We start from the raw sequence: 13147 nt of genomic DNA, 5'->3' as shown, positions 1-13147 counted from the left end.
GTCATTTGTATTTTCAGTATTTCCAGTATTTGTTTTGCTGATGTTGTTTCCATTGTTTAATAACAGTTAAATTAAGTGTTCTAAATATGTGTATATTGTCTTCCGATCTGTAGGCCTCCTGTAGGGAGCGGTCACAGGTTGTAGGATCCACATTCATGAGATAAATGGCACCCCGGCAGCAGCGGACCATTCTGTCTCCCGAGGCATCTCCTCTCGCTTCCTTGGAGATTTTTGGAAGCGTCTATGGGACAGCTATCCGCCTAGGAAGGTCACACTCTTCCTTTGGCAATTAGCCCACCTCAGCCTCACTGCCCACACTTGGTTGTCCATCAGAGGACAGCCGGCACAATGTGTGATGCAGCCACCCTCAATGGGGTTAGGGATCATTCCCTCGTGTATATGCCTTAGAACATGTAACAAGATAAAAATGACAAACTTTAAGCCTTCAAAAAGTTCCCAAGTCCTTTCAGTTTTGAGCCCTGTGGAACCATCTAGGACCATCATTCGATTTGGTTAATAATAAGCATTATTAAACAAAGGTTGAATCTTGTCAAGCAACAAAAGAAAAGTTCTTTTTTAAGAAAAATATATATACAGGTGCGGGGTTCGCACATTGGCAGGCCAACGTGTTTCGAATAGGGCTAGAGCCCACTGGAGCATGTTACAAGTGCTTTTAACATTGATATTCAATTAAGCTGTAATAGAAATAGAAAATAAGATGGAAGACAGCATAATACATGGCTTGCAAGCTTTTAACATTGATATTCAATTAAGCTGTAATAGAAATAGAAAATAAGATGGAAGACAGCATAATACATGGCTTGCAACTTACTTCAATACCAATGATGTCTCGAACTCCATACTGATTCCACAATCCACACACTATTTCGCGAATGACAGTATTCAACCCGGGGCAAAGTCCTCCACACGTAACAACACAAGCTGTAACTTCTTCTGGTTTAAAGTACACCTGTTTTTCATGAAACACAGGATTAGGAACTAGTGAAGAGAACACAACCCCCCCCCCCCCCCCCCCCGGCGCCCCCAAAAAAAAAAAAAACACACACCCAAAAAAAAAACCTGTGTGGACCATATTATAGCAAAACCTTTGGATGAAAAGTTAAGAAACAGAACAGCTGGAAGCTGTATTGAAACTAGAAAGCGAAAATTCAAATTTGTAAGTACACCTTCTCTCTAGGGCCAGCCCGTCGAAAATGAGTCCCATCTCCAGGAGATTGTAGTGACGTGACAACCTTCAAATAAGCCCACCATAAAGAGTTTCAGTGAAAAACTCAACTCAGGCTTTTCAAGTCTAGGCATCTAACACACTAAAGATTCCGAAGGCAGCAAAGTCGGTCTCACATTTCTTGCAACCACATCATCAGAACCTACAAAATAGTGCCTGCAAGGCAAGTTGGGAAAAAAAAAACAGTTTAGGGACTTCAGCTCGAAAGCAGGCTAGAAAGAGAGAGCCCCAAAAAGCTGCTTACCTCCCAGTTGCGTATGCAGGATTGTAATTAAGAGGACTTGGGTATGTCTGCAGCAGCAGAAAAACAACTAGCCAGTTAGATACAACAAGACTGAGCCAGAATAATCAATTGAAATGAGACTACCGTATACTTCACCATCACCTAGTAAGACAATGGCCATAGCTACTTTGTTGCCAGAAGCTCTCTATGGACTTTTAATTTACCCCCAAAGATGTTGAAATGGGAAGATGTATGACTGAACGTGATAGAAAATTATTCTTTGTTTTGAGTGAAAACTCTGATATTTGAACACACACAAAATCTCTCTCTCTCTCTCTCTCTCTCTCTCACACACACACACACACACAAAATTTATTTAAAAAAACTTCTGTGATCTTCGAGAAGATATCTTTTCATACGAAGGCTATAGGGTCTTACAGGCAGATCAGGAAGGTAGTCTGTGAGGTGGGGGACGTCTTCAAGAACTGCAGGGCCGTGGATGTCCGGGCCGATCTCCGTCCCGGGATGGACACCGATAGAAGCATGGATGCCGTATGGCCTCATATGTGCACAACGATCTCTCCATTGCATTCCAGTACACTGAGTTCTGCAAACCCTAAGCTGAAGAGCCCTGCCGTAAGAAGAGAGAGAGGATAGGGTTTCTACACGGCATTCGGACGGATGCCGGCACAGCGATTGCAGAGAAGTGTCGGACGACACACAGCAAGAAGAAGGTCGCAGAAAGCTCAGAGAAGCCATGAAATGTCTGTTCAAGATGAGCTGCGATCGTTACACAAACGGGGGCCGATCTCTGCAAAGCGAAAATGGCGAAACCCCAGCTATAGCGAGCTTTTCAAGCTTTCCGAATGCCTTTACCGTGGCGGATTCCCAGCTTTTTAAAATCCAGCTATGGCTACGAGCTCTGATCGACGAATGTCCAAGCCCGCGGAATCCCAAAGCTTTCGATAAGATCGGCTATGGCTCTGATCACGGGCACCAATTCAGGCAAGGATAAAAATATTCATTTACACGCTATGGCGAGCTTTGCTCGAGGTCCAAGCTTTGAAGGATTTGCTATGGGAAATTCCTTCAGAGCTTCTAGAAATCAAAATATGGAGAATGAAGCTATCTGCGAGGTCGAACGATGGCAATGGAGGCTGCAAGGCTCCCTCAGTAGCTCCAGAAGCTCTGCGGTGCGGAGATCGAAGCTTTTCTCAGCTATGGCGTTTCTGGAACTTTTTCTCCCCTTTTTTTCGTGTGGGATGTCTGGTGGGCGGGCGGGGGCATACGAGCACACGGTATTCTCGTCCACGAGGTTACACGAGGACCGTAACCGTGAAACATTTTAGGACCACATGTATGGCCGTGACGTCACGGTCACTACAAATGCTAGGGGACAAAGCCGGAGACTTTTCTCAAACCGTCCACGTGCTTGCGTCTAGATTTTCCACATCAAAGGTAATGCAGGGAATAACTAAATTTTAAAATCGTAAATGGGCTACCCCGAATGATGCTACCTTGTAATGTTGCCCGAGGGTGTGTGTGGGGTGCAGTGTTTGTAAAACGACATGCAGGCCCTGAGAGGAGTCCTCTCGTCAACTAGGAATTAGTTGCGCCAAAAAAAAAAAAAAAGGAATCGAAGCCCTTCAAAGTTTCAAGCCTTCTAGATAAGGCCTCTTAGAATTAAAGGTTATTTCCATCCTTTGGTGAAAGGCTTAATCACTTAGGCATTATGTATGATTTCTTACTAATTGCATGTTAATCAACATAATGATTTGTTCCAAATCTCAGTTTTATGATCGCTCCATTTCAGAGGATGCAATGTTTGGGGTATTTTGAACATATAAACCAACCTCCTTAACTATAAGTTCTTTGTGATTAAGTTTATGGTGGAAGAAAACTTAGTTTTGGGATGGGAATGGATTATGTCTACCAGTGCAAACCATGCTTTAGGAGCAATACAATCTCCTTGAGGGTCCACAACATAGAGATGCTGATACCATTTTGACAGAGAGAATTTGACACTGAAGGATTTCCACAGTAAATAATTTGTGATAGGTTATATGACCCTAATCTGAACATGGACACCCAATTTCCATGTTTATCCGAAATTCAGTCTTGTTTATGGTTTTTGTAAAATCCATATTGTAAAAATATTGCTCTAATAGAGTCCTAATCTAAACTTGGACACCCAATTTCCAATTTAGTCCCAAATCTAGTCCTATTTATGGTTTTTGTAAAATTCGTTACTTTTAAAAATATGACTCTAACGAAATCCAAATAGAAAATCGAGCATATACACAAGTTTCTTGAGTAAAAGCCCTTTTTTATTTGTGATTGAACATTTCACCTTATCACATTGGCTCTCTCTCTAAGCTCGTTTTCTCTCTCTAGAAATTTAACTGAAAAGGATGATTAATAACACATACTCTTACACATCTGAGATTCCCTTTGGGAGGGATCTTACAATTGTAGGCACACAAAATGTAAAAAAGAGAAGAAAACTATCTTCATCACTGTCCATTTGTATTGAACACAATTATAGATACATTCAAAAAAGGAAAGTACAATCTAGAAATGATGCAAGCACTCTGTGGTAGAGAGAAGAAAAATAAGATAAAGAACTCTCCTTGTACTTGTGGGATAGTGGGAAGAAATAGAACTCTCCTTGTACTTGTGAGTTGATTCTTGTTGATGTTGACATTTTGGCTTTTGATTTTATAGAATAAGGAGGATGGCCATATCAAGAAGGTCACTTGTGATAAAAGGAAATATTCCACATGTGAGTGTAGCTCAAGCTTCAAGGCCAATAACAAGAGGAAGAGGTTAAATAATTGTATCATTTGGTCTTCACCTTGATAGTGATTGTGCTTGCAAAGATTGTGCTTCCTTAACTTGTTCATCTTCTCATGAGTTAGAGAACCTTATTGCTTATAGTGATCATGGTGTAGATATGAAGAAGATTGATTGCATTGCCATGCAAAACACCTAAAGGATTTAATAGGCACTCTTAGTTGGTCTTTTTTGGTTCAATAGAGTTTATATGAAGAAGATTGATTATATTGCTATGCAAAACACCTAAAGGATTTAATGAGGCCAAAGGATGGTAGCTCTAGGCTCCAATGTACATTCAAAAGTCATATGATCAAAAGGTGCAATAGTAGTCCATAAGCCTCCTTTTATACGTGATCCCATGACCAAGGTCCTAGACCTAATCTAAAGTTTGTTGCTTCATTACAAACCATCCCCTCCTATAATAGTTTCATCCTTGATATATACATGTCACATGCCATGTGGATTACAGTGGCCAGTTGTGGGTGTCATTGAAAAGATGCAGGGGAGAAGAGAGCTTGAGCTCTTGCAAGCACACACACACTCACAAAACCCTAAAAGAGAACACACAAGGTGAGAGGTTGAAAATCTTCTTCTTCTTCACACAACACTCAACACACCATATACAAAGATAAGAGTACACACAATATGAAAAGGTACTCAACCAAATACATACTAGGGTTCTCTATAGTGTGAACCCAACTAAATGAGTTGGTGCTATAACTATGCCAGTCTCTAGAATGGCTGTCACACAGCCTGTCATCCCACTGGCCGCATATCACCCATGATCTCACCAACCATGCCAGTGGTGTAAGTGTGGGGCCTATCCCCCAGGCGGGTCATCAGTGTCCACCGCCTCACTAGATGAGCTCGATATCTCAACACTCCCCCTCGAGCTCAACTCCATCTCATGTACACCAAGCGAAGCCCTGAATCTGCTTCTCTGTACCCAATGCTTTGGTGAAGATGTCAGCGACGTGATCCTGTGTGTTGACATAAACAAGGTCAACGTCTCCTGCCAAAAACTTCTCTCTAACAAAATGGTAGTGGACCTCTATATGCTTCGTACGAGCATGAAAAAACTGGGTTCCTGGCCAACTGTATACTGCTAATGTTGTCACAGAAAATGACAACTTGTCTATCTACTGATAGACCCAAATCTGCAAAGTTAGGTTGCTTCTTGCTGCTCCAAGTCACCGCAGCACTCCCCAAAGAAAACATGAAGCCACTAGTAGATCTTTTATCTAAGATACTACAAGCCCAATCAACATCTGTGTACCCATGTACACATATCTCTGTCCCAGTTTCATAAAATAGTCCACAATGCAAAGTAGACCTCACATACCTCAGTATGCGTCTCAATGCATCCAAATGTGGCTTATGAGGAACCTGCATAAACTGACTCACCACCCCAACAGCATAGCTCAAATCTAGCCTGGTGATCGTCATGTAGATCAAGCTTTCTACTATGCGCCTATACATAGTAGGATCCTCCAAAATCTCTCTTGAATCTGCACTCAACATGCCATTTTGATCCAATGGCACTGAGATAGGCTTACAGCCTGTCATACCATACTTGGACAACATGTCCAAGCCATACTGTCTCTGCAGTAATCCAATACCATGTGGTGACCTAATCACCTCAATGCCCAAGAAATATTTGAGCTCCCCCAGATCCTTCATCTCAAACTTCTGTCTAAGCAAGATCTTTACATCAAAGATCTCTGCATCATGGTCCCCCGTAATGATCAGGTCATATACATAGATGACAACAAGCACAACCCCTCTATCACTGTGTCTCACATACAACGAGAAATCTGCATTGGCTACATGAAAGCCAATAGTGACAAGATATTCAGAAATCTTCTCAGACCATGCTCTTGGTGCTTGTTTTAAACCATACAAGGCTTTCTTCAACCTGCAAACATGCTCGGGGTGACACATCCTCATAACTAGGTGGCTGCAACATATACACCTCTTCCTACAAATCCCCATGCAAGAATGCATTCTTTACATCCATTTGATGTAAAGACCATTACTTTGACACGGCCATTGCTATCACAACTCTCACTGTTGCCATGTTAGCAACTGGGCTGAAAGTTTCCTCATAATCAATGCCATATGTCTACGCATATGCTTTGGCTACCAATCTAGCCTTGTACCTGCTTATGCTTCCATCACTATTATGTTTTACTTTGTACACGCACTTGCATCCAATGGCTTTCTTGCCTTCAGGCAATTGCACTAAATCCCAAGTCTCATTTCCATATAGTGCATCCATCTCCTCATCCACAACACACATTTCTAACAGCCTCATCAATGCATGTGGGCTCTATAACTTGCACAACTTTTGCCATGTATACATAGTGATGTGCCACATAACCATCATAGGTAAACCTCTGCACAGGATTCTTCACTCTCCCAGATCTTCGCAACTTTGCATTCATGGATTCCATAGCCTTCTTTAAGTGTTCTCATAGCTGGTATCCCAAGATCCTCATCAAGGCTCATCTCTGAGCCACTAGACTCTCCATCAACATGAGAATGTCCTACAGAAATGTCAAGCATACTAAGGGACTCAACCACTTTCTCTTTGCCTTTATGTGATGTACTAATCACATTTGCAGGACTAGTATTATGACGCAGCTTGCCACTCCATGGTCTATCAACTGAACCACTAGATGACTCTCCTGGTCCACTCAAAGACTGTGATTGCGGACTTATATTCTGTGCAACCACATTTTCACTCACATCAGCCCCAACAGCTTCTTTTTCAGAGCAGCATACCAGCTGCTCATCTCATAAAAAACAACATCCCTGCTTACCCTCAACTCACGTGTAGCAGGGTTATAACACATGTATCCCTTTTGCTCAAGGGGAATACCCAATAAACACACATTTTTCAGCTTTTGGATCCAGCTTAGTTCTCAGCACATCTGGCACATGCACATATGCAATGCATCCAAAGACTTTCAAATGAGACAAATCAGGTTTTGTGCCAGTAAACCTCTCCTCTGGAGTTACATCATATATGGCTGCAGAGTTGGAGTCTTGTTCATGATGTAAACTGCTGTAAAAACAGTCTCAGCCCAATAGCTATGCGGCATATTCTTCTCTTCCATCAATGCTCACGCAATCTCAGCAATGTGCCTGTTTTTTCGCTCAGCAACTCCATTTTGTTGCGGAGTGTATCTACATGTAAACTGTCACTGAATACCATTCTTCTTCAAAAATTCAGAGAACTCATTGGAGAAGTACTCTCCCCCTCCATCTAACCTTAGGCACTTTACATGTTTCCCTGTTTTCTTTTCAACCATAACTCTGAAATTCTGAAAATGAGTGAACACCTCACCCTTCTCCTTCATGAAGTATATCCACACTTTCCTTGTGTGGTCATCAATAAATGTCACATAATACCTGCAGCCTCCCATAGACATGGTCTTCTTAGGACCCCATACATATGAATGCACAACATCTAGTGCATTTCTGCTCACATTTTTGTCACGTGGAAATACATGCTTTGTTTGCTTTCCAAATTGGCATGCTTCACATATTTTTTGCATACCTTCAACTTTAAACTTTGGCAGCCATGTCACAATTCCTTGTCTGCATAGACTTCATTCTCTACACATTCACATGTCCAATTCTTTTATGCCAAATGTCTATGTCTGCAACAATTCCTTAACCATTTGCAAATATCGCAGCACTCACTTCAGGCATGTTTACATTCAATGTAAACATTCTGCCCACTCTGTTGCCTTTTGCAACCAACCTGTCTTTAAAGTCTTCAACATAACAACCATCAGGGTTAAACCGAACCTGCAAACCCTGCTCAATGGCCAACTGAAACCAGATTCTTTGTTATGTTCGGAACATGAAGTACATCTGCAAGGTACTTCACTTTGCCATCCTGCATAGACAATGGCACATCTTCAACATGGGCAATTGGATGAGCAGTGTCATCCCCTGTTTCCACAAAACCTGGTCTTTCAAGGTTTTTCATCTCCTTGAACCACTCCCCACCATGACTTGTCATGTGGTTCGAAGCACCTTAATCAACGTACCATACATCATCTTTATGTACTGCTTCAACATTTTCAGACATGGCATTAACGACATGTTGCATAACAAACAACCTTTCATTATCCTCATTGTTTCTGCTCGAGGATGCATAGTTGTTTTACTGTAATTTCCCATTTTGCATGTCAGCCTGCTTCTTATAACAATCTGCCTGCACATGTCCAGGCTTACCACAATAAAAGCATCCGTGTGTATAATTATACTACCTTTGCCAATTTCCACGACCTCTTTGACTCCCCCTGCCTTTGAATTGGCCTCTTTCACCTGCGTGTTGTTGTTGTTGTGAATTTTGGGACTGTTGTTGTTGTTGCCTGCTGGCCATAATTGGCCTCTTCCACCCCTGCGTGTTATTGTTGTTGTGAATTTTGGGACTGTTGTTGCTGCTGCTGTTGGCCATAATTCTGATTACCTATTCGGCCACCTCCTTGGCTGCGTCCACGGCCTCCTCCACCTTGTCCTCTTCCTGAACTTGTGTAGAAGGCCTGTTGCTCTGAACTGTTTTTGTTTTGTGAAGACTGTTGGTCTTCACCCAAGCTCTTCTCTTCTATAATCAACATAGAGACCAAATCTGTGAAATTGGGAATGTTTTCCCAAGTCCGAATAGACGTCTTGAACACCTTGTATTGTGGCCCGAGACCATGTAGACAGACTTCCACCTTATCATCATCTACTGAAATACCAATAGATGCAAGTGATTCCACAATACCCTTGATCTTTCATGCATAGTCATTCACAAACATACTCTTTTTCTCCACAGTATGAAGTTCATGCTTCAACTGTATCTTTTGTGCCTTGGTATTCATTTCATAGAGTTTTACCAAGGTGTCTCACGCCTCCTTGGGGGACTTGGCATCCTGTATGTGCCCAATCATGGTGTCCTGTATACTGATAGAGAGCTAATACATAACTTTTCTGGCTCCTTGGTTCCAATCCTTGAACTCTTTCACATCTGCAACAGTCAGATTGATCTCCGGTATCTTCGGTGCCTCTTCATGCTCACCTTCTATGTAGTCCCAGTAACCCTTTCCTTTCAAGAAATTTGTCAACCTGAACCTCCAAGCATGGAAATTGTTCTTGTTAAGCTTCTCAGCAACAATCTGGTTTATGCCATCATTTGACATCTTGCCAGACACACAAATTTACCAAAAACAGCACTCTGGTTTGTCCTGCAATACAAACTGCTGTATTTTTTACAACAGTACTGTACTACACTCAAATGTCATAACCAGTGACCTCAATGTGCATACATACACCCAATGCCAACTGTTGACCTCCTTGCATCACACACAATGTCTGCATAACCAATCTGTCTTCCTGCAGTTCTCAAAACAAAGTTCTGCATAGAATCGATGACTTACCCACAGTGCTCAAAATCGCCTGCTTTCTGAAAAACGGAGGTCCTAACGCGCCCAAAATGCCCTATAGCTTTACTCCCGTGAAGAAAGCTCCTCAATCAGAGATCGTTTGCCGGTGCCTCCCATAGAGCTCCCGACAAGGGTGTAGTCGCCAACACAAATAGGAAAGAGTAGATGAAGCTCTTACCCTCATACCGCTTCCTATGTTTCTCTTGCTTGCAGCTTAGTCCTTAGCATGAACCAGGCTCTGATACCATGAAAAGATGCAGGGGAGAAGAGAGCTTGAGCTCTTGCAAGCACACACACACACACACACACACAAAACCCTAAAAGAGAACACACAAGGTGAGCAGCTGAAAATCTTCTTCTTCACACAACACTCAACACACCATATACAAAGATAAGAGTACACACAATATGAAAAGGTACTCAACCAAATACATACTAGGGTTCTCTATAGTGTGAACCCAACTAAATGAGCTGGCACTATAACTATGCCAATCTCTAGAATGGCTGTCACCACACAGCCTGTCATCCCACAGGCCGCATATCACCCATGATCTCACCAACCATGCCAGTGGTGTAAGTGTGGGGCCTATCCCCCAGGCGGGTCATCAGTGTCCACCGCCTCACTAGATGAGCTTGATATCTCAACAGTCATTGCACTGCCTCTGAGGATAGAGACAAGGAGATGGTCATGCAAAAAATCAAACATATACATAAGGCTATATATGAAAGCCAAAAAATCAAGTCGCTCATGGAAGACCCAAATACCATAACACGAGGAGTATGACCCCTGAGGGGAAAATGGAAAGGATGAGGACCTCCCGTCGATGATGAAGCTAAGAAATCTCCCACCTAGATCAAAGGGAAAATATGAGAGACTACTGTCAATGATGAAAGTAGCCGAATATCCCCCAAGGTCAAAAGTATAGTGCAAGAAGCCAATGTCATTGATGAGGCTAGGTATGAATCCTCCTAGGTCAAATGCATAAATGAAATATACATCATGAACCCTCAAATCCAATGTGACAATAGCTCCTGGGTCAAAAGGAAATCTCAAGTCCGAGGGATAGCTCATAAGCCCATCCTTCATGACTAAAACATGGAACTGACATCCAGGGTATTCGCCAAATGGAAGCCAAAATCCTAATTGGAATGTCGAATGGTCGAGGTAGATCAAGACTAAGAGATGTGACAAGTGCATTAAAACTGTATGCCATGTAATCAAGTACCATACATGCCAAGTGGCATATGATGCACCCGAAGACAAATGTCCTAGCTCCAAAGAAATAAGGGTGATGTAGACAATCATAAACACCGAATAAACACATCTCAAAGTCAGCATCATGGAGGAACTCATATGAATCAATGCCATCTCCACTATAGCATAGCTCGAATCATCTAGGGCATGATCCACTGTATCAATGTGTGCATAGGCACGGTCCAAAATATGTAACATGCCCTCATGTGTGAAACTTCGTGCATATGTGTGGTCCCCCAAACCAAAGACATGATCAATAGGATCACCATAAGCATCGTTATCATTGAATACTGATAGTGTATCCACACATGAGATGAAAGTGGCATTATCCATCAAATCACTGACCATGTCATCCTCACAATCTCTAAAGTCATCATCATGATCATGGTTTGTGTTCATCAATGGAATCAATGTATAACCTATATCCCAAGATAGGTCAACCTCTCTAATCACAAAACATCATGACTCTTATGCACTATCCCTAACTACTCAAACACAAGAACTCTATCTACACAAACGCTAACAAGAATGCTATGAATACTAGGAGTAGTGGTCGTATTAGTGATATCTCTACATAGAAGAATAGCCTGATGCAAGAACTCATGTCTATGCTCATAGGTGTCTCTATCACTCGTATGTGGAGTATCACTAACCCCAAAAGTGCTAATAGATACACCATCCCAAGTGTGCTAATGGGTGTGTCACTAATCAAATGCACAATATCCTCTAAAATGTCACCATGATCAACTAGAGTGTCCTCATGATCCGCACAAGGAAAGATGATAGGCATGTCACTATTGTGTCACTATTACATAGAAGTGATGATGCTCGGTATGCTCGCTTCCATCTCTACCCTCAAGATCATGACCACATGATTTGACTCACACTCATCACTATTACATACATCATCATTATGTGCATATGTGTCAATGGCATCATGTGCACGCATATCACTATGATCATGTGCATGTGTGTGTAATACATCATGATCCTTGTCATCCCCATCATAATACAATGAATGAGTCGGTTTAAGTAAATGAGAATCAATGAGATGACGACTAGTTGACGTCATGGGTGAGTCATAGAAACTATTGAGGCCCATGCGAACACCACTGCGATAGCGGCCAAAGTGTAAGCATGCTCGATGCGCGTCCTCCAAGCATCCAATCTTTTCATGCCATCACTCACCAAATGTATCCCATGAATGATCATCATCACCCATATAATCATCTATGGCCACATCACAAACATCATCATCATCCTGAGAAGTATTCTTGTCAATCTAGTCCATGTCCTCATCAGAAACATAATCACGAAGATGAACCGAGAATGTGGGAAACTCAATCAAGTCCCCAAAAGAAGAATCATCCCACGCGAACAAAACTGAAGCATCCGTGTCGATGTAGCCAAGAAATGAAGTGATGAAATCGTTGTGTGTGGACCACCTAGACCATCTGGCACATATCTACTCCTCATCGAACAAATGTAAAAAATGACTAGGCATCAAACTATGAAGCTCAAACATCCAATATTGGTATGAATAGGCTGCCTCATGATACCAAGAAGTCAGCAAGTAAAGATGTAGAGGTCTAAGCCTTGAAATGCCAAAGGCATGAGCAAATGCGACAAAAGATACACAATACATGACATGAAAAGGCAAATCACAATAGCAATCGTAGAGCCATAGTGCATGAGCGGCCCTCCTACAATCAGAAATGTTGTCAAAATGATGTCGATGATGGTGTGAATTCACACCATGGTGATCAAATGAAGGATAAAAGTAATAGGAACAACCCATGGTTGCGTGTGAATAACCACCAATAAAGCCTAAGGCGAGTAGACAAACTCATAAAATCTCTCAAATGTGTGACAAGCCCACAATGTGCTAAGTAGGTGAACAAACGCTAGGAACGCATAAGTGTGTGCGAATAAGCCCTAACAATGCCCAAACTGCAGTCATGCATGAATAAACTTACCCAAGTGTGTGAAAAATCCCCAATGTCCCACACAGTGTGTAAACATGCTCCACAACTCACAAAGACTCAACTCATGCATGAAAGAAGCCCAAAATATGTGAATGAGGCCCACGATGATCTAATACGTGTAAATAAATCCATAAAGATACACTCACGCATGAGAGAACCCCG

General features: G+C 42.1%; 1 protein-coding gene across 1 annotated transcript in view; it reads right to left on the bottom strand.

The window, feature by feature from the left end:
- LOC147629993 (ATP-dependent 6-phosphofructokinase 6-like) overlaps positions 1 to 2745 on the bottom strand; it is a 56142-nt gene extending 53397 nt beyond the window's left edge. Inside the window, exons 1-5 of the mRNA XM_086811569.1 lie at positions 1908 to 2745; positions 1491 to 1537; positions 1363 to 1402; positions 1188 to 1253; positions 833 to 970 (exon numbers count right to left, since the gene is read on the bottom strand). Of these exons, the coding sequence (XP_086667695.1) occupies positions 833 to 970; positions 1188 to 1253; positions 1363 to 1402; positions 1491 to 1537; positions 1908 to 2228 (612 nt within the window). The 5' untranslated portion in view covers positions 2229 to 2745. The remainder of the gene's footprint in view (positions 1 to 832; positions 971 to 1187; positions 1254 to 1362; positions 1403 to 1490; positions 1538 to 1907) is intronic.
- Positions 2746 to 13147: the final 10402 nt, after the last annotated feature.

This window comes from Cibotium barometz, chromosome 17 (genome assembly GCF_041138505.1).
Source record: "Cibotium barometz isolate CiBa-2024 chromosome 17, ASM4113850v1, whole genome shotgun sequence".
Classification (NCBI taxonomy): Eukaryota; Viridiplantae; Streptophyta; class Polypodiopsida; order Cyatheales; family Cibotiaceae; genus Cibotium; species Cibotium barometz.
The sequence above is the reverse complement of the archived record's forward strand: the minus strand, read 5'-3'. Positions and strand labels throughout refer to the sequence as shown.